This window comes from Myotis daubentonii, chromosome 11, assembly GCF_963259705.1.
Source record: "Myotis daubentonii chromosome 11, mMyoDau2.1, whole genome shotgun sequence".
NCBI classification, from domain to species: domain Eukaryota; kingdom Metazoa; phylum Chordata; class Mammalia; order Chiroptera; family Vespertilionidae; genus Myotis; species Myotis daubentonii.
The window spans coordinates 31,915,259-31,938,066 of NC_081850.1; the positions used below are offsets into that span (position 1 = coordinate 31,915,259).

The following is a 22,808-nucleotide window of genomic DNA, read 5'->3' on the forward strand; positions in this document are numbered from 1 at the left end:
AGGTACTCCAACATTCATGCATGGAAACTAACCAACTCAAAGTGTCTGGCCTCCGGGTCAGAATCACCTTCCATCTCCGCTGAGTCCCTTAGGCACTTCGCCCGCGGCCGTCCACCCGGATCCCGCGTGAGCGAGATCCCAGACTGGCGTCCCCACTTGGTGTGCCTCAGCATCTGCCATCAGCCAGAGATGGAGCAGGAATGACTGAGGATGCCGGGAGCCAGCGCCCGAAAAGGGGGCAGGGAGAAGGGGCGGGGTGGGGTCCGCCTCCGCCCCCTACCCTCCGTTCACTCCCATTGGCCGAGCGTTCGCCGGCCCCATTCCCACCGCCCGCCCCCAGGGCGACGCTTAAAGTGTGCGGAGCAGGTGCCTGGAGTGGAGCAACAACTTTGCGCGCGTGTCCGGGCTGTGCGCGCCGCCCGTTCATCGCCCGGGAGCGTCCGCACCTCCTCCTGCCGCGCCGGTCATCCTCTGGGAAGGGACTCCAGACCCGAGGCAGCCGCCACCAGAGGGACCGCGACCAGAAGACGGGCCGAGAGCGCCGCTGACTCTTGCGGTCCGGGGCTGGAGACGGTGGCTGCGACCATGCAGACGTGCGCCAGGGCCTGGGGGCTGCGTCTGGGCTGCGGGGTCCCCGGCGGCCGCCGCCTGGCGGGAGGCGCGGGGCGGCGTTGCGTGCAGCAGAGCCGTGACAACAGGAGCGGCGGTGGGGACCGCGGCGGGGCTGGGGCCTCGCGCCTTCTCGAGCGCCTCCTCCCCAGACACGACGACTTCGCCCGGAGGCACATCGGACCTGGGGACAAAGACCAGAGGGAGATGCTACAGGCCCTGGGGCTGGCGGTAAGGACCCCCCTCCGGCCCTGGGGACCTCGCCCCGCCCCGCCCGGGTTCTGCCGGCGCGGCCTCCCGACCCCCCGCCCGCGCTCTGTCTTGCTCCGCGTGGGACCCGCGTCCGGGTGCCGGGCCCTGGAGGGGAAGCGAGTCCGCGCGCTCGGTCCTCCGTACCCCAGCCTTCTCCTGCCCGCGTATTTTCTCTTCGCGCTTCAAAACCGTTTGTTTTTTTCAGCCCAAGTCGCCCCTAACTGATTAGTCCTAACTTTGAGAGAGGAGGAACTCCTAGTTTATCCGATTACCTCCCGTTGCCGGCTGCAATCCAACCCGGAGTGGCCCAATCACTACCCCACTTCATCATTTTCTTTGCTCCAAGCGATTTCTGGTTGTTGTTTTTTCAAAGTTGTTCTTTCCTTTTTTAAAAAGGAACCATAATTAGGCGACTTAAGTGAGGTTCCCACAAGTCTTTGCAGATGCAACACTCAGAGGTGACTCTCTTAATTCCGAAGCATTTTCCTCCCGTGTTCGTGTTCACCGTCTCGCGTTTTAATTCTAGAGCATTGATGAATTGATGGAGAAGACGGTCCCCGCGAGCATCCGTTTGAAAAGGCCCTTGAAAATGGAAGACCCCGTTTGTAAGTGGCCGGGAGGGCTCCTTAGTCGCCGCTGTCTCTGGCCGGTTGTCTTCTGTGGTCTCTGAAAGTCCAGCTCTAGGTTAGGATTGCTCAAGACCGGGAATGAGTATGTTTATTTAAACAGAACAGCGGCGGATGCGTCAAGGTGAGGGAGAGAGTGGAACATTTAGTCCCATAAGCAGTCAGTTTTGTACCCTCGGATGGGGCTGATGCAGCGCCTTTCTAGGTCTTCATCGCAGGGCTCTCGAGGTCCCTGCAAACTTCCCAGGGGAGGCAGTGCACCGACACGTGGGCGGGCGTCTCCGTTCTCAGGCACCGACTGGGCCGGTTCTCTCATCCTTTGGGTTGAGAAGTTTCATCACGTCTGCAGATCAGGATAGAGACTCAGAAGGGACAAAGGAATTGCCTATAGCCATGCAGCCAGGGGAGTCACACACAAATGGGGGAGACCCAGACATCTGGCCTCCAAGCCCATGGTTCTTTATACCAGAATAGCTTTTAATTGTTCTCTTATCTCACACTTATATTTTATTATTTATACCTACGGAAAGGCAGCAGTACTTTTTTTAAGTGTGAACAATTTTTATAGAGAAGCACACAAATAAGATTAAATGTTTTATTCAGAGAGCTTAATTTACTCACAGACTTTCTTAGAACTTTATTTTCTATTTAAATGTTTTCAATAGTCTGAAGATTGCCTTTCAGAGGTTTTCCAGGACTTAGGCATGAATCCACCAGTCAAAGGGACAGGCAGAACTGAAGAGCTCTTGTCAATCGGGTTGTTTTGTTTTAGGTTTTAGGACAGAGAGGATATATGGAAGGCAAGCTTTATTTTGTGTTAAGGTAGATAGGTTGGAGTATGAAGCCAGTCCATCTGCGGCTGGCTAATGTAAGTCAGGCTGTGCTGAGGCTGCTTGTTGGTTTCAAATCTGAACCAGTTTCCCTGAACAGAGGATGACCGGCGCGACAGATGGCTGTACCTTTGCTCATAGAGGAAGATCTGCACGTTTTGTTCTGTTGAAGTGATTCAGACCTAGGCGTAGCTGGAAGCCTTATCTATTTCCGTTTGAGGAAATCTTAATCCTGATTCATTGGATGTTTAAAGAATGAAGAGTTGCATATTTTTAAAGCAAGCTTTAAGTAAATATATGGCTTTAAGTAAATATATGAACAAGTAAATGCCTTTCTGGGACTTTCAAAGTTAGAATATTTAGGTCAGCACTTCTTACAATATAATCTAAAATAGGATGTTCTTTAGGAGTATTAAAGCCTAGGAAATGTGTCAGAGTTGTCTGTCCTTTTTTAGTTCAGCTTGTTTCTAGCAGAATAATTTGAACATCGGGGGCTTCCATTTCTTCGCCCTGTCCCTCTCCCTCCCCGTCTCCCTATTTCTCTGTGTCTCTCCCCACTTGGAAATGAATTTTTTTTTTTTTTTAAAAAATGTTTTTATTGATTTGAGAGAGAGGGAGAGAGAGAAACATTGATCGGTACTCAACCTGGCCAGGGATCAAACATGCAACCTGGGTATATGCCCTGACCAGGAATTGAACCTGCCACCTTTTGATGTACAGGACAATGCTTCAACCAACTAAGTCACACTGGCCAGGATTTGAAGCACACTTTTTAAAAAATATGTTTTTATTGATTTCAGAGAGGAAGGGAGAGGAGGAGAGAGATAGAAACATCAGCGATGAGAAACAATCATTGATTGGCTGCTTCCTGCATGCCCCCTACTGGGGATGGAGCCCACAACCCGGGCATATGCCCTTGACCAGAATCGAACCCGGGACCCTTCAGTCCGCAGGCCAACGCTCTATCCACTGAGCCAAACCAGTCAGGGCGGAAGTATACTTTTGATAAGTAATTGGAGACTTATGTGTAAACTTTAAACTCAGCAGCTTCTATGAGATTTGAGCCTAGTTCCATCTGGTTGGTCTGAGCTGACTCAGAAAATAATTGCGTAGTCCGGAGTCTTCCCTTGTCCTGAAGCAGACTAGCTCTGCAGCAGAACTTGCTTCTTGGGTAATGAATATTCTCCACATAGGGTGAGCAAATTGGTCCAATAGTAGCATTTCTATTTAATAGTGAGGCAGCGTTATCCAAACTTGGTTCCACATGAATGCCTGTGTTCTATTGTAGTCAGAGAGGAATCTGGACCACATATTTGTTCGCCATGTACAGAGAAAACTAGTAAGAGCTAGTCATGAGTCCTCAGTGCCCTCATAACTGAGTAAAATTATTGTGAGAACTATAAGCAGCATGGAGATATGTGAGTTAGCTCTTAATAATCTCAAGAGTTTATGTAGTGCTTACCCTGTACTGGGTACCTTGTAAAGTACTTTTTTTTTTTTTTTAATATATTTTATTGATTTTTTACAGAGAGGAAGGGAGAGAGATAGAGAGTTAGAAACATCAATGAGAGAGAAACATCGATCAGCTGCCTCCTGCACATCTCCTACTGGGGATATGCCCGCAACCCAGGTACATGCCCTTTACCGGAATCAAACCTGGGACCTTTCAGTCCGCAGGCCGACGCTCTATCCACTGAGCCAAACCGGTTTCGGCTGTAAAGTACTTTCATGTGTTAATTTAATCCTTATTGACCTGTGAGGCAAATACCATTTTCACCTCTGTTTTAAAGAAGAACCCATGGAATACAAAGGACACGTAACTTGCCCAAGGTCACAGCTGGTAAGCAGTGAAGACAAAATTCAACCTAACCCAGGCAGACTAGCTCCACTGTCCACACTCCAACCACCCTGTCTACCCTGTCTTCATTGTGTCCTCTGCAAGCGGGTGGGTGTATAAACTAGAAAATTTCTGTCCTGACTCTCTGAAGTATCCAGTTTATGGATGTGCACAAATCCAGTCACACTGGAATCACTGCCATTTGCCAACTGCCCTATGGAAATGCAGTGGTGTGCTGAGAGCACAGGTATGGGACACTTCTTGCTGCCAGGGTGCAGGACTGAGGCTAGGTCTTGAAGGATGGGCAGTGATGCTCTGCTGGACAAGGCTGGGAGAGGCTGCTGCAGGCAGAGGGACCAGCATGTACAGGACAGAGTGTCCTGACAGAATCAGGGAAGTACAGATGGTTCACCTGTCATGTAGGATCTTTTCTCTACCCTTGGGCACTTCAGGAAGTGCCTTGAAAGAAAACTTTGATTATCAATTGGCTTCTCAGTAAGTCATATTTAGAGAAATACGCAAAGCTACTCAGTTCAAAGCCCTATCAGTTTCATCCTATTTAGTGAATCCCCCCTCCCTCATCCACATACATAAGGGGGGAAAAAAAAGACGGAACATTTGTTTCTCTTGATAGTCATTATGGATGATTTTAGCTTTCTTTTTGTTACTCTGCTTTTTCTAGATTTCCTACAATAACAATTTTTTATTTTGTAATTAATACAAAATTTAGAAATACTTTAAAGTTGAAGCCAATGACTTTCAGGTATGGTATGCCTCACCGTGTAGTACTTTCAGGGAGATCATCTCTGAACTGAAATTACTGAACTAGCCCATGATTTCACAGATGCTGCAGGGTTTAAAGTTTATACAAAATTGCACTTTGCTTATTGTGGGCATGCGTATGCTTAGGAAGAGAGAAGAAACTAAATGTTCAAGTTGGTCAACCAGAACCGAGCCTCTGAGACTTGTGGAAACTTAATGTTCTACATTACATCACTTAGACTCTAAGTCTTAGAGTGATTTTTTTTTTAATTATTTGAGAGAGGAAGGGAGAGAGAAACACATTGGTTTGTTGTTTCACTTATTTATGCATTCATTGGTTGATTTTTGTATGTGCCCTAACTGGGGCCTGAACCTTGGCATGTCAGGATGATACTCTAACCAACTGAGCTACCCAGCCAGGGCACTTAGAGTAATTTTTAATGGAGGGCAGTGAGCAGAGAGAGGGGGTGTTGTGTAATGCAGCTGAGGTGGTTACTCTGTCACCCCAGTGGGGTTGGGCACTCACCTGAACTGACCCCAAGGACACCTAGATAGCTGGGACAGCTGTTCTCCAGGCTGTGGCTGACAGTTGTCTTCCAACCAAATGATGTCTGTTATCAGGCCCTGCCTATAGGCTCCTCAGTCTATGACAGAGCTCTCCCTTGGGCATTCCTTGCTCCTTCAGTTCCAGCTTAAATTAATATTTCATCTTCAATTCCAATTGGAATCATCCTAGTTGAATATGAATTTCCACAATTGTGGAAATAAGCAAAGATCAACCAAATGGTGAAAGCAAACATTATTTATTCTGAACCTGCTGTAGGATTTAGCCTTTTGTTTTGGCGGAGGAGTGGGTAAGCCACCTTGTGGAGTAAAGGAAAGGCTTTTAAGGTGTTACCTTTTTGGAGGCTGTTGGCATGGAGAAGCTACAGGTAGGCTAATTAGAAGCAGGGCTTCCTATGTGCTTGGTTAGGGTTGCATATTTCACTTTGTCTGATTGGTCCTAAATTGGAAGCAGGGATCACAATTAAGGAAGCTGTCAGTTATTAATCCTAGCCATTTGGGGCCGATTATTACAGAAGTTATTGTGCAGTTTCCTGGATTGTCATTCTGCAAGTCTAACTTATAGCAGGCTGGCTTCTGGGGTGGTTTATTGTAAGTAAGGGGGTTGGTTTCTTTATTGTAGGTAAGGTAGGTTGCTGCAGGATGTACGTTCTATGGTTATATAAGGTCTGGCCACCATCTGTGTAATTCATTCTCTCACAATAGAGTCCTTATATTTTTGTCATTAATTCCTGGTAGGCAGATCCCTGAAGATCTGACTGATAACTTTAGTCAATCTGTTGCCTAATTGTTAAATGTTTATTGGCCATTTGCTTTGTGCAAGGTACTGTGAGATATATATATAAAATCACTCTCCTCAAGGAGCTTTTACATCTTACCTTTGTAATAAATTAAGTCAGAAAGTTAAAAAGTCTCAAGTCCATGAGAACTATGGATAAAATGCTGTGAGTGTTCAGAAATTATGTGAAATTGAATAGAAACAACTGGGATTTCTGAAACAATGTAAAGAATTGAAATATAACTTTTTTCTGTAAGAAGCAAGGACAATATCTTTACATTGATGATTTTGTGTGTGCATGTATTATAAGAAGAAAAAGACTCAAATAAATAAAGGTAGTACCTTTGCTCTGAAAAAGAAAATGGCAAAATGCAATGTGCAAAAAGTATAATTATGGGAGCATGAGTATTGTTGTAGTCCCATCTTTGATTTAATCTTATCAGAATAATTATGTTATAATCATTTGGGGATTCTGGAGTGTTTTCCAGTACCACCAAGCAATTCATATGGACACTCACTGGTGTCCTACAATTGAACTCAATTCTGACATTATCTATCTGGAGATAGCATCAGATCTCATAGATTAAAGACTCAGTTCCCAAGACTTCCCCTACTTTAGATGTCAATAGCAAGTCCAGGTTGTCACCCATGCTTCTGACCAACAAGCTATAAATTGAAGGTTTTCATGACTCACTCCTTGGGTTTGATTAATTTGTTGGAGTGGCTCGCAGAACTCAGATAAACATCTGAAGTTTACCAGTTTATTATAAATGATATTATACAGGATACCTGTGGACACCCAAATGGTGAGGCACATAGGGTGAGATCCAGAAGGATCCTGAGCACAGGAGCTTCTGTCCTCTGGAGGTGGGCCACCCTCCCAGCAACCATCCCAGAAACTCATCAAATTTTTTGTTCTAGAGCTTCATCTGAACATTTCCCTTCTTCCCCTTCCCAGAGGTCTGTGGGAGGGGCTGAAAGTTCCAACCCTCTAATCATGTGGTACATTTATTACAACTGATGGGACTACATTGGCACATTATCACCTAAAGTCCATAGTTTACATTAGGGTTCACTCTTGGTGTTGTACAATCTATGGGTTTGGACAAACGTATAATGACATGTATGACCAGTATAGCATCATCCAGAATAGTTTCACTGCCCTAAAAATCCTTTGAAGACATTTTAAAAAAAACTACCACATTCATCTAAATTAGCATACTTCCTATGTTAAATTACAATGTTTTATCTAACTTTAAAAAATACGTTTACTCTCAAAATGAAGTCAATTATACTGTATTGTAAATACAGTGTTACTCTTGAGGACTACTAGTATTAAGGTGCATAGAAGCATTTACCCATATACTAAATGTTCTAGCCTACTCACCTTCATCACCATGAATTACAAGCTATTACCAAATCTATTTTCACAGCTTCCTCTATCTACTTTTATTCTTCATTTACTGGGAGGTAAAGGATGGTAAAGATATGATCCCTGAGTAAGTGTAGGTTACAAGTGATAGGGAGATAGATAGTTCTGCAAATAAGAGGAATGGTTTGGCTGAGGGTATGACATGAGCAGAGGCATGGAATTGGACATATATGGTTATTTGGCAGATTGTGTATAGAACAGTAGGCTACAAAGAGTCATGGAAAGTAAGGTATGGAGGGCTCAGAACCTGATAAGAGATTGTCTTCAATCTAAGAAGAGATTTGTCTTCTACATAATGGGGAAACATTAACAGTTATTACAGAGAGAAATGACACAATTCAACACAATAGCTCTGTGTTTTGCAGAGTGCCTCTGAGGTTGGCGACAAGGAGGCAAACAGATTGCTGGAGAATTTATAGGTGAGAAGTTAAATGCGAATTAGTTCAGGTCTACCATGAAGCAGTCATCAAGACAGCATTAGATATATAAGAAATTTATTGGGGGGTGGGAGCAGGAGAAGGCCGGGGAGCCTTTAGATTGTGATGTAGTTCTGACCTTGGTGGAAGGAGGGGAGACAGATGGAAGGAGGATTATGTAGGAAAAATTTTAGGCTGCAGCACAGATATAAGAAAGTTTGGTGAGCCCGAATGGGAGTCACGGCTTGCAGTAATGGATCAGCATTAGTTCTCCTGCTGGGCTTGGTAATTGGCTGGGAGCAGCCTGTGGGAAGTATGGTTTCTGTACAAATATGATGCTTGATCCAGAGGAGCAGCAGGTGGGGCTGTCAGTCACTTTCTCGGCTGAGTGTGTTGGGGTGATGGTGATGTCATTAACGGAGAAGGACTAGGGAGAAGACGGTCCCGGAGGAAGGCAAGATCAAGAATTTGAGCAGAATTGAGTTGGAGGTGCTCATGGAACATGATCTGGAAAAGTTGAAGCAATAGTTGGAAATATGAGTCTAGAGCTCAAGAGAGAGATAAGAGGTGGAGTTGCAGGTGCAGTGAGTCTTGTGAATGAATTCATGGGCATGGGTGAGATTTCCTACGGATGGAGTATGGCGAAGAAAGTGGAAGCCAGGATGTTGGGGAATGGAGCATATAAAAGAAGGGAGACAGAGCAGTCTGAGATGGAGTAATGCAAGAGGCTGGGTGATAAATGTTTAGGCAGGGGGTTGTGGGTCCCAGTGCCATATTCTGGACCTTTCTTAGGGTTTTGAAGACATAAGGACAGTCCACCAAGATGGAAGCTCAGTGACCCCTGTCTCTGAGTGAATTCAGGAGCTTTGGGTCAGGTGTTAGCCTACAAAGGTTGCGAGCTGCTTTCGGGCAGGTCATTGTTTTGACTTCTACTCTTTGTGTACTCTTTCCACCCCACCAAATAGCACTGGACCTTGATTTAATAAGTCTCCATCATGTGATGTGTGAATAGCTCATCTCACTTTAACTTCTTAGGTTTGCTTTACTTATGAAACCCAAAGTATTTCTATAAAAATGCAAACTGGGAATTTTAATAAGGATTTTCAATGTCTACTAGTATATTATCAACATACTAATTGATTAGAAAATAGGGAAACAATTTTGGAAAATCCATAATTATTGTAGGCACTGCATTATTTCACAGAACTTGCTTAATAGCTGCAAGTTTCCATTTATAAATGTTTCTCTGACACTCATGCTTTTAGGGACATGAGAACAATTTGTGCATTGATTTGCCATCATGGATTCTGTGATGGGTGAGTTATTATGAATATTGAGCTAGCTGTATGTGGGAGTTTAAGTGCATTTTCATTACAACACCTTGACTCACGTGTATTTCCTAAGGACCTACTATGTGCATAGCAACCCACTATGCCTCTGCCCACACAGAGATTATAATTTAGTAGTTGAGATTCTAGGATGGTCTACAGATTTCTCCATAGGCTTATTCTTTGATCTATAAAATAATATCTTTTTTCTGCAAGTGTGTTAGATTGCTTGAGTTGGACTGTTAGAACATATTCTTCCCTTTTTGTTCTTGCTCTGCTGGCCATAAAAATGTACCCACAGGGCAGCAAAGAAGAAAAACAAATACTCCAGGACTTCCACCCTGATCCTCATTTCAAACTGATCTTTTGACCAGTTATGTAGGTCAACTAGTGTTCCAGATAAATATTATGAATTGTAATGTTTCTTGAAACTATTTTCATAGCTTGAATAAAGAGAGGCAATGGAGGAGGCCTCCCACAGAAAGCAGCGTGACCCAAGTTCAAAGAGTTAATAACCAACATGGTGCCCCTCATTCCAGCTTCCCCACTGTGGGGTGCTGTTTTGGTTTTCCTACAGCTGGTTCAAATATATAGAGTCGGTGTGTCTTTTGAGAGAGCAGGAATAGCTGCAGGGACTGTGCACATCTTTGGAGAGGAGGGACCAAGGAGTCACCAGAAACAGTTTGGCAATTCTTCAGCTCCTTTTACCATGAGGTGCCTGGCCAAGGAGTCTAATTCCTGTGGATCATTTGGGGCTGGGAGAGGTGGGGTATTAATTGGCTGAACAAGAAGATGGGGAAGAGCCTGACAGGATTAGGGCAAAAATAATCATAATGTGTTTAGGGAAATGGGTTAAGGGTGGGGAACAGTGTGTAGACATGTGTGTTTAGGTGTAGCAGGTATCTTGACCCAGCCTGCCTGTCCATTCTGATGATATTTTTCCAGTTCTTGTCAAAATTCACTTATATGGGAAATTAGAACCTAGCCCCACGAGTGTATTGAGTATTTAACAGTTAAATCGGCTTATTCCTGTTAGGAAGTATTCATGTGGTGGAGCAGTTGGTACAAGGTTCTCCTTGATATTTTAGGTGACAGTGATGAAGGAGTCACTATTGAATAGGCTCTTATGTGGAATTATGTAAGGAGAAAGCATTTCTTCTGAATTCTAAGAAGTAGGGATTATGTGAGACCCACCTGCAGACTTTTCTGGAGTGGTGCCGAGGGCAATGCACTCTGTTCTTGGTACATTAGGGCGAGGGCATTATGCAATGTTCCGAGGGATCAGAAGCAGGCGTTTTATTTTTCCACCAGGAAAGCACTTACTGCTGAGATTCCTGATGGGTAGCTTGAGGGTTTTCATGGCGTGGAGTGCACGATAATATACAGCGTCTGGTCTGGCTGCCCTGCCAGGCTTGCCAGGCAGGCATCTGGGGAATGACAGTATCTTTATACATTTAAAATTTTTTATTTTTAAATTGCAGCGTACATTCAGTTTTATTTTGCTTTTGTTTCAGATGTACATAGTGGTTATGCAATCATACACTTGACAGAGTGCCCGCCCATATTTCCAGTACCCACCTGGCACCACACATAGTTATAACAGTATCATTTGTTATGCTGTATATTATATTCCCCTGATTATTTTGTAACTACCAATGTGTACTTCTTAACCCCTTCACCTTTTTCACCTAGTCCCTCAACCCCCCTCCCCTCTGGGAACCATCAATTTTATCTCTGTATTTGAGTTTGTATTTTTAAAAAAATATTTGTACTGATTTCAGAGAGGAAAGGAGAGGGAGAGAAATAGAAACATCAGTGATGAGAGAGACCTCCTGCATGCCCCACACTGGGGATTGAGCCCACAACCCAGGCATCTGCCCTGGCTGGGAATTGAACTGTGACCTCCTGGTTCATAGGTCGATGTCGACACTCAACCACTGAGCCACACCAGCCCAGCTGTATTTATGATTTTTTTTAAAGGATACTCCCTTTCTCATTCTGTTTCACACCCGCCCCCACCTCAGTTTCACTGACATCCACAAGGAAGAGAGAGTTACAGGAATTGGGCCTGTTTACAGGAGGAAGCTGTTAAGGGGGAAGGAAAAGTGTGAGGAATGTGCGATGGGGTTTGCTCTGGGGGAAATATGAAGTCTTTCCTTTCTCCTCTTTGTTCACACAAATTTCCTTGGGCTGCCTGGGCTTGAGATGACACAATTGCCTTTTTGTAATGCTTCTCTTACGATGTAGGGGAAAAGGTTACCACTTTGGATCCAGATCCCACACTTGTTTTTCTAGAAAAGAATTGTTCTCCAAGGGAGAAAGGAATCTACATGTACTGTGAAGTGCAGTGGTGGATATTGCCTGGCTAAGACTGGGGCTTCTATTTAGACGAATTATACCCATAAACTTGCTCTGAGAGACGGGTCCTGCTGTGTTCCATTTCAGATTGGTTCAGCAGGTAGATCTCTGATGTGGACTTTTCCCTCTCCTTCCTTTTCTCCATGTCTGTTGGCATCATTTAACATAGGAATTCAAACTCTGGGCTCCTAAATACACTGGGTTTGCTCTTCTGCCCAATGAGCCAAAAGTGAGATTTCATTAGTGGACATGAGAAACGGCCTCCAGTGAACAAACAATGCAGATACTACGCTGTGTGTTTGGGAAATGTTTTCATGATATGTGATAGGTAAAGCCCGAGGTCTTGATTTTATCACTGTAAGAAGCAGCTTAACTCTCTGCTAGGAAGTTTGGTCATGAGCAATGGATGAGTGGATGGGAAGGGCTTCTCACACCATTCTCACTTTCAGAAGCATGACCAAGTACCTACCCTACGCTCAGGAGTGTCCATTAGCTTGGTGTACAGAGGACTGCTCATTCCATTAACTCACTTTGTTCCCAGCAGAAGGTAAAATTGGTTGTAAAGACCAAACTAAGCCAAATAAAGCCATATTATCAGCATGTGGGGAAAAAAAAAAAAAGACCAGGCTTAATTGGGGCCAGTAGGGAATATTCAGAATAGCCCCAAGCTAGGGGAAGGGAGAGCTCTCTAGTATTGAGGAGGTTGGTCCTGTAGGAACTAGAGTATATGTGTTACAGGATTAGGGACTTTTGTGTCTCAAGTTGGACCATATAGTATTTGTGCTTCTGGGTCTTAGCTGTAATTAACTATTTTACTCTTCATCTATGCCAATTCAATTAGCTTTTAAATTCGTTCAAGAGTTTCATTCCTGCCGAAACCGGTTTGGCTCAGTGGATAGAGCGTCGGCCTGCGGACTGAGGGGTCCCAGGTTCAATTCCGGTCAAGGGCATGTACCTGGGTTGCGGGCACATCCCCAGTGGGGGATGTGCAGGAGGCGGCTGATCGATGTTTCTCTCTCATCGATGTTTCTGACTCTCTATCTCTATCCCTTCCTCTCTGTAAAAAATCAAGAAAATATATTAAAAAAAAAAAAAAAAAAAAGAGTTTCATTCCTGTGTAAGGCATAGTGGCAGCTGTAAGGGATGCTGGTATGTATCTGAGCTGATGGGGAAGGTGCCAGTGGGCTCCTGGCTGGTCTGGTTGGAGGTCTTCTCTTCCTGACTGTTGAAGGTATATGGCAGGACAGGACCAGGGCCTGGGTGGCAGGAGGCTGCTGAAGGAAAGAGGAAGGAACTGGGCTGTAGCAGAGGCTCTCACTGGGGTTCTGCCTGGACAGCCCCACTGGGAGAGATGAGAGAATGCATTTTCTTGCAAAAGGAAACATTAGATTCCTCCTTCATTCTAGTTGAGAGTTTACTAGTGTCCAGATACATATCAGCATTCCTCTCACAGAAGCCGCTGATGTTTTATGCACTTGAATGAAATACTTGGAAATTTTAAAAGGCCAATTGGCATAAATGAAGAACAAAATAATGATAGATAATACATGGAAACCTAAAAATGATCAATACAGACACAGATGTTTCCAGCTGAGAGAGTTCCAGGGGGAAGATCTTAGGAGCAGAGGGGCTGTACTGAGTCCAGGGCAGCCATCTCCTGGTGCCTCTGGGGATTCATTTATTTTACTCAGTTTCCATTAACTCACTTGCTACAATCCAACCTTTTAAGGAGTTAAAAAAAAACTTTAAAAAAATTTAATTTTATTAAAATATAGTTGATGTACAATATTACATGAGTTTCAGGTTGCCGGGAGCCGGTCCATCCTTGCTGTTTTAAGGGACCTGGCATATATGGCATACGGTTCTTAATATGTTTGCTCACCTTCTTGGCGCTGTGTTTTAACCAAGGTCACCTCTCCAAGAAAGGTTGAATCCCCAGGTAGGGATTTTCCCCTGAAGTTAGGGAGGTAATAAAACCCCTCAACTAAGTGCCAGGCGGGTAATTAATCACTTTAACTATGAGCAATCATGCTTAAGCTACAAAATCTTTACTCCCTGGAATGGAGATAAGAAACGCCCTAACCTTTGTAATAGAGATTGATAGGATTGAATCAACTGGTATAAATACAGATGTAACAAGACAGAAAGACACAGAACTCAGAACACAGAACTAAGAAGACAGAACTCAGAACACAGAACTAAGAAGAGAGAACCTACAGACAGAGGAGCTTCGCTGGAGAGAGCATGGCAAGGGATCCTGAACTGAACCTGACTGCAGAGGTTGGGAAGAGAGCCTGACTAGAATCTGGTGACTGAACCTGGCTGGAGAACCTAGCAAGAGAACATGGACACAGAACCTCTCTGGAGATCCAGACCAGAACTTGGCTGGAGATCCTGGCTGGAGATCCTGGCTAGGCTGCTGATCAACTGAACGCTGTCTCTGTGTCATTCCTTCTTTGCTGACTCCGTCCACGCCTTTGGGGACCCCTGGACCTGCTGGGGTTGGACCCCGGCATCAGGTGTATGACATATTCAACATTTATGTACCTTATAAAGTGATCACAATAAGTCTAGTAACTACCTGTCATCTTGCAAAGTTATTATGATGTTATTATTTTTGGGAGAGAGAGAGAGAGAAAGAGAGAGAGAGAGAGAGAGAGAGAGAGAGAGAGAGAGAGAGAGAGAGAGGAGAGAGAAACATCGATTGGTTGCCTTCTGTATACTCCCTGACTGGGATCGAACCCACAATCCAGGTATGTGCCCTGACCAGGGATGCACAAGACAACCCTCAACTAACTGAGCCACTCCAGCCGGCCTATTACGATGCTGGTGACAATTTTCTCTGTGCGTACATTAGATGCCTGTGGCTTAATTTATTTTATAACAAAAACAAAAAACTTTTAATCACTCAAGAGGTATAACAGGAAAAGTCAAGCTTGAGAAGCCAGGCTTGCTGATCCTATAGCGTTCTGCCATCACATGGTGCTCTCCTTGTATGTGTGCTCTGCGTCCAAATCCCCCATTTCTGGTAAGGACACTGGTCATTGAATTAGGACTGACTCTAACACAGCACAATTTCATCTCAATTGGATTATATCAGTGCAACCCTATTTCCAAATGAGATCCCATTCACAGGTTCCTGTGGTTAGGGCTTCGACGTACCATTTTGGGGGACACAGTTCAACCACAACACTCCCTTGCCCATCTCCCTCCTGGACTAGTGTGCTGGTATCTTACCATTTCTCCCTGTTTCCAGGGCCTCCCCTCTGACCTGTCTATACTACCAATAGAATTATCTTTCTGTAATGTAGGGGGAAATCATATCATTCTATACTCTGTGGCTCCCAAAGGTTAAACTTGTGATTTGACAAGCCCTTTATAGACTGTTCTCATTTGAGAGCTGGCCCTTTTGTCTTCATGGCATACTATAAAACAGGAATATCTTGCACAGGATCTTAATTGAAGCTGGCCTTGCTGAGTCATGTGCCTGCCAGGAATTGCTCATTAATCTCCCCTCCTACTGGGCTTCTCACTCACTCAGCCCTCAGAAGTCCTTGGGAAGCGGTTGGATTTCTTGCAGAATTGTTCCTAAGGATGCTGTGCTTGCATATCTCATCAGATCCTGTTTTTTTATGCTTTCACTTTTATTTCCTAAACTTTCAGTGAAAGAAGGCAAGATTGCCCATCATACGGTAGTTGGGTTATATTTACTCATGAAACTGATACTTACAAAACTGTCCTCTCTTTCCTTATCCCAGTCTGTCAAAATGGCACATATGTTGTGAACTTATTTCCCGTGAAAGCATGTGGAGTGGGAGGGGTGGGATGGAGGGTGAAAGTGTTTTCATGGAGGATAAAGAAGGATTAATGAGAATAATATTCATATAGAGTTCAGCAGGATAGAATCAATGTGAAGCATCTTCTTAGCCAGTTGGCCATCTTAGAGATTACTGTACCTAGACTTTTTTTCCGATACTGTAACAATAAAAGCAATCAATTCCACCATTTAAGTTACTGAGTCCCTAAGAAGATCTTAAAGGAGCCAGACATTTGCCTAAGTAGTTAAATCTCAGTTAAATTGCAGTAGTGTGATCTCCCTAGGTGCAGAGAGGCAGAAAAAGAGCCATGTAAGGTCACTTGTATCTAGAAAGCATCTTTCAGTATAAGGGCTATACCTTTATCGGTCCGAACTTGGCCCAGTGGGAAACATGTGGAAGCTGAAATTAGACTGATTGGGTTGTTATCCTTTCATTTAAAGCAGTGTAGACCTAGCTGGTTTGGCTCAGTGGCTAGAGCACCAGCCTTCAGACTGAAGGGTTCCAGGTTTCATTGCGGTCAAGGGCATGTATCTCAATTCCCGGCACATCAGTGGTTCTCTCTCTCTCTTGTCTCTCCCCCTCCCTTCCACTCTCTCTAAAAATCAAGGGGAAAACATCCTTGGGTGAGGATTAACAACAACAACAACAACAAAAGTAGTGTAGCCATAGTTGAGTGATCCTCTTCAAGCCTTAGTTTCCTAGCTGCATGAAAAACATTTGGTACAATACCTGGCAAAAGGTAAGTACTAAAAATGTCAGATGTCAAAATATTATTATTTTGTTGTCATTATATGAATGACCCCAAAGCGGGTTTCACCTGCATCCAAGAACTTTATGAAATTCTACCTAATTACCTAAGCAACCTAGTGGGAATTCTGGTTAAAACTACACATGGGTCTTTTATTACAACTAATATTTTACATGGTGGGGTGAAGGGCTTTTTATAAGTAACTCTTCCAGTGACGCAAAGGTAAAGGTGTTCAAGGTAAAGCAATTTTAGAGAAAAATGTAGCCCACATGTTAAGACTTATATCAACTATTGTTATAAGTCGATTTAAAGGGGAAAACAATATTTTACTAAGAGAAAGTAGAATTTTTATTGAAAGGGGACAGAAGAAACCTAGAATGAGACAAGTGTTAAAACTGGGCAATTCTGACAAAACCAAAAGCTCCCTGCCCCCAAATTCTGAGGAACCTTGAGGAGTAATTGAGTGCTGTTTGGGGGTTTTTCAGATTTCTGCATGTAGTGCTTAGTGTTTGGGGTGGGAGAGACAGTTCTTATGTTTTCCATACAGCTGTTCTCTTTATATAACTATCCAAACAAAAAGAGGGTTTAAAACTATAACGAGAGCTCTCTTTTGAGACACTTTCTCTCTGTAACATTTTTCTCTTTCTTACAATCAGGCGAAAATGAAATCCTTGCAACTCTGCGTGCAATTTCCAGCCGAAACCAGGTCTGGAGGTCGTATATTGGCATGGGCTACTATAACTGCTCAGTGCCACAGACTATTTTGCGGAACTTACTGGAGAACTCAGGATGGTAATGTGTTTGTTACTTGATGAAAAACAGAAGTATTGTGATTTTATCTGTATGGTTCTCCCCACTTTCCCACACCCCCTACCCCTGGGGGCCTCAGAACTTATCCACTGACCCCTGCACTCGTGCTGTCTCTAACCTCCAGGAACTTACCTGGCTTTCTCTGACTCGGGAAATTTCCTTACTCAAATTGGTGGAGGAACTAGAAGCCTCTTCCTGCTTTTATTCCCATAAAGCATCCTAGAGCTCTAAATTGTGAATGCTGGTAATCTCTTTCTTTCTCTGACCTAATGCCTATTCTGTCTTTGTAAGGACATCTGAGCAAGATGTCACACTTGCAGGGGAGCAGATTCAGGGCTTTACTCTTTGGAAACACTGAGGTTTTGGGTTATAGACAGTCTTAGAGGTTGGAATCAGTGAGCCAGGATCTTGGTCCATTGTCTTTCGTCAGGATTTTAGGAGGCTCCATTGTCTCTCCCTGACTCCTATTCTAGATTCACAACCAAGTGAAAAAAAAAAAAAGGCAATGTCAGGTAAAGGGAGATCAAAATATTAGCTTTATTACTTAGTTCTCTGTAGAGAAAGAGAACGTGTGAGGCCTGTGAACAGGCTCCAGTGGAAACCATAAAAGAAGGAGCTGAGCTGTGCATGCTCAGCTGCTCGTTCTGTTCTCCCCTCACTCACTCCTAGTCCTCAGGGTGTGTGCGTGTGCGTGTGCGTGTGTGTGTGCGTGTGCGTGTGCGTGTGCGTGTGCGTGTGTGTGTGTGTGTGTGTGTGTGATGTCTGTCTGTCTTTGTTCTTGCATTTTCTCGCGGCTACTGCTTGCACAATACTAAAAGTGTCTCCTCCACACCTAAGGTAAACCTCCCATGTCCACTTCCATAGTATTTTGTTATTTTCCATTGTTGCTTGTTATGTGATGTAAAGAATGAAACAGGTTCCCTTTCCAATACTAAGTAAGAAAACACCTTGGATATTTTTGATAGGTAGAGACCATGGCTCCAAAAGTGCCTGGGAGCAGATTTGGGCCTCTCTTCCTCTGCCCATTGGGAAATACTGCCAGACTGTGGAGGGGGGAAGGTGGGGACTCCCGGGCCTTTCTTTCCCTTGTTTTTGGATCAGTGTCATTGCATATACCAGTATCTTTGAATTGAAACTTTATTTCCACCGATGACTTAGTCTCCAAAGGCCTGGGTGCAGTTATTCCTAGCATAGAAACAAACCAAGCCCTGGCCAGGTATTCAGTTGGTTAGTTAGAGCGTTGTCCTGATATGCCAAGGTTGGGGGTTCAATCCCTGGTCAGGGCACATGCAAGAATCAACCAATGGAAAAAAAAAAAAAAAGAATCAACCAATGAATGCAAAAATAAGTGGAACAACAAATCGACATTTCTCTCTCTCTCCATTCAATAAACAAAGTTTATTTTATTTTATTTTATTTATTTCTAAAATATGTTATTATTGATTTTAGAGAGAGAGGAAAAGAAAGAGAGATAGAAACATCGATGAGAGAGAAACATCAATCGGCTGCCTCCTGCACACCCCCCAACTGGAGATCAAGCCTGAAACCTAGGCATGTGCCCTGACTGGGAATTGAACCGGCAACCTCTTGGTGCATGGGTTGACTTTTTTTTTTTTTTTTTTTATAGTTTACTTCTTTTTTTTTTTCATTTTTTTTTATTATTAGTTAAGGTATTACAAATGTGTCCTCATCCCCCCCATTAACCCCCAACCTCCCCCTCCACCCCCCCCCCGCCCCCCACCCCGCACACTCATGCTCCCAACCCCCTGTAAGCCAAACCAATGGGCATGGGTTGACTTTTAACCATTGAGCAACACTGGCCAGGCTAAACAAAGTTTACTTTTTTTAAAAAAAGGAAGTGTGGGGGAGGCAATGATAATTTCTGATTTTATTTTTAGTTAGTATATGAGGTAATTTTAATACCCAGTAGGACCGTTATTATGTGAGGATAGAATAAGTGATGGCCTCTGCAATTGAAAGGCATTCATAGTAAGATGCAGAGATTGGGTTTTTTTTAAAAATTATTGATTGACTTTGAGATAGAGAGGGGGTGAGAGAGAGAGAGAGAGAGACAGAGAGAGGCATTGATTTGTTGTTCCACTTATTTATATATTCATTGGTTAATTCTTGTATGTGTCCTGTCTGGGGATCAAACCCACAACCTTGGTGTCTGGAGATGATGCTCTCATCAACTGAGCTAACCGGCCAGGGCTCAGAGATTGTCTTTTAGGTTAGCATATATTAAAGACGAATCAACTTTAGTAAAGGGAAGGTAGGCTTCCCTATGGGAAATTATGAAATTTATCTCCATATGAGTTATTGAAATATCAGGTGCACACTCCCCAGCAATAAATCTTAAATGTTTGCTGAACACTTTGCAACTTTTAAAAATATATTTAATAAAATTTTGTCAGAATTAAGTTGAATTGTGAGTGAGCAGTATTCTCATTTCTGTGTAATGAGAGAGGGTGTTTGGCCACCAGTACAGCCAGCCCTCATCTGCTGCCTCAGATCCAGACTTGTAGTTTTGAGGACCAAGCCATTTATTTAGCTCATGGCATAGGTGGGCAGCATAGCACCTTTGCATCTTTTGTCTGCTTTTGCAAAAATGCACAGGTAGTCCTGGTTGGTGAGAGTGCTTTGTCCTGGATGCAGTTACTTGTATCCCATCATTAAAGGAGCCAGATCTGTTGGCATAATCACGCCTGCCTTGCCATCCCCATCCAGAGCTCTTAGTTACAACACACTCCATTTCTTTATTAATAACAAGACAGGAAAGAAATGACAAAACTCTAGTCTTTCAGCTTTTGTTGTGTGTGTGAAAGTATTTGCATTGCGGAGGGCATCTTTCCACTGTGGTGAAAAGATGGTGAAAGTTTGAATGGTAAACTCCAAGTTTGATTTCAAAAGCAAGTGGCCAGTCTTTCTTCCCCTTTACAAATAAGTACACAGACGGGCTGTAGCATTCGGTTGTCTGAACACTGGCCAGCGGCCTTCGCTCTTGGTGGCCATACAGAGCATTCACCATATTGGTTCCTGGCTGTGAGCTGATGTGTTAATTTACTTTAGGAGCCGCCAGCAGTGTGAGAGGGAGGCAGTGTTCTTTGCTTTTCAGTCCTGTTTTTTTGGGTGCATTTTAAATAGTGTTCCTTTCTGTTCTCCGAAAGCAGATCTGAGCCAGAGAGTGCTGCTCACCTCGCCAGCACTGATAGGGAGAGCTGTGCACATGAGGGTGGTGGACTTCACCATCCCTCTGAATGGTTTCCATAGAGATGGAACCAACAAATTCCGGTGACGTGAGGTGAAAGTAAATGGAGAGCATCGCCTTGAAAGAACACAAACATTTGGGCTCTTGCAAGAAAATTTACATCAGGTCTAGAATGTACTTGATGGGATCCACTAGTCCAAATTTTTGACTGCTGATGATATCAGTAGCAAATATAAAAACAAGTCTACATTTTCTTTGTGGTTATTTCTGTTTTGTGTAACTTTGGCACCAGGACTAAAATGAGAGAATCTCATGAATGTTTATTCTACTGCAAACCGCCCCCTCCCCATCTCCCTCTTTCTCAATTCCAAAAGAAAGCCACAGCCAAAATCATAGAGAATACTGATTATTTTGGAATAGTATTAATGCATGTTGAATACATCAGGAATCCTATTTAAATAGGAAAAAAAATTCCTTCTTGAATATGTAAGTACTTTTTTTTTTTTTTTTTTTTTTACATTAAAATACATCTAGAAACACAAACCAATTGAGTTAAACTGTCAGTTGGGACACAGATATTGTGGAGCACAGACACATTTTCTTAATCACCATGTTTTGCCTAATGGTTGAGGCAACTAAACCTGTGTATGCAAGATGGCAGGCCCTGCGCAGCAGTTTTATCCTCACATGAGGGTTTATTTGTTATCTCCTAGCTTGATATAAGAGTCCTTTAACAGATGATTGTGAAAGGCTTTCATGCCTGTTTTATTTTAGTGGTGTAAAAACCTGTAGATTATAGAAGAAGTTTATAAGTAATAAGAAGGGGGTCCATATATTTGTCATCTTTGCAAGAAAACAATTTTAAAGCTCTCTAATGAGCATCAGCCTAAGCTTGAACTTCTATAAAGGTTGAGCAAGAGGAGAAATGCTGAGCAAAGGATGGGGGGTGGGCGGAGGGGTGGGGGAGGGAGGAATAGTAAACCCCAAAGGCTGTGATGGAAGGAGTAACAGTCTCAGGTATGGAGGACTATGCTTGAAAGCTTTGGGGTTTCCTCCTGCAGGTAATGGGGAGCTGTCCCATTTGGGCAGGAGAGTCAAATACATACACTTGAGCCACAAATCTTCAATGATTTCCTATTTAAGTACTGTGCTGGCTGTATGGCAACAAAGGAGAAAGGGGTGGATATAAGATTTCAGAAGGAAGACTAATGCAATTGGTTATTATTTGGTACGGAAAAAGATCTAGAGTTTCTTCTTTGAGAATTGGCAGGAGAGTGCTACCTTTCAAGGAATAGAATATCCAAGAAGAGTAACTCATTTATTTGGGGATCTAGTTGGATGAAGAACAGGGAATGTAAAGTTGACATGGGATATAATGAATGTCCAGGAAAAAAATAGATCCCAAGTTGAACTATCTAGTAATAGTATTTGAATAGAACTATGAGTGAATTTTTTTTGGAAAAGTCTATGTTGACTTTTTAAATTTATTTAAGGGCCAAAACAGACGGGGAAAATAACTCTTTAAAATTTATTTTTTTTTATTGAGATAGAGATGGAGAGAGAAACATTGTTTTGTTGTTCCACTTATTTATACATTCATTGGTTGATTCTTGTATGTGCCGTGACTGGGGATCTAACCCACAATCTTGGTGTATTGGGATGACCCTCTCACCAACTGAGCTACCCAGCCAGGGCCAAAAACATCTAAAAAAGAATACAATTTTGTTGATTTCAGAGAGGAAGGGAAAGGGAGAGAGAGACAGAAACCTCAGTGATGAGAGAGAATCATTGATCGGCTGCTTCCTGCACGCCCCACACTGGGGATGGAGCCGGCAACCGGGCATGTGCCTGACCAGGAATCAAACTGTGACCTCCTCGTTCATAGGTCAACACTCAACCACTGAGCCACGCCGGCCAGGCCAAAAACAACTTTTTAAAACAACCAACATTTGGGCAGAATTTTACCATTTTCAAATGCACCATAGAGTACATTAATCTTATTTGAGTACTAAGAAAATACAATATTGGTGATGTCAACTCTATTGATCACCAGGAGAATTTAGTAGAGAGTGTTTTAGTTACTTGTCCCAGTTCATATGTAGCAAGTTAAAGAATTAAAGTTGAAACCCAGGGCTTCTTAGGGTTGTGAACATGCAGGGAAACCTGGGAAGCACTCCACTAGTTAAGGCAGTACCATTGGGTATGATCTTTCTAAGGAGAACATGGCAATATGTACTGACAGCCTTAAAGTTAATGATCTCATGATTCAAAATTACACTTCTAGAAATTCATCCTAAGAAAATAAGACAAAGATGAGGTGGTTCATTGTTATGCTATTTCTAATATTTAAATCAAAAGTAATCACCCCAATTAATTTAATGAATAAATATTTTTCAAAAAGTAGTATTCAACTTTTAGGGACCTTGTTAAAT

The 22,808-nt window shown here is 43.2% G+C and overlaps 1 protein-coding gene across 1 annotated transcript in view; it reads left to right on the plus strand.

Moving 5' to 3' along the window:
• The first annotated feature begins 347 nt into the window (after window positions 1–347).
• GLDC (glycine decarboxylase) overlaps window positions 348–22,808 on the plus strand; it is a 79,154-nt gene continuing 56,693 nt past the window's right edge. The window contains exons 1-3 of the mRNA XM_059656686.1: window positions 348–840; window positions 1,388–1,466; window positions 17,015–17,150. Coding sequence (XP_059512669.1) covers window positions 586–840; window positions 1,388–1,466; window positions 17,015–17,150 — 470 coding nt within the window. The 5' untranslated portion in view covers window positions 348–585. The remainder of the gene's footprint in view (window positions 841–1,387; window positions 1,467–17,014; window positions 17,151–22,808) is intronic.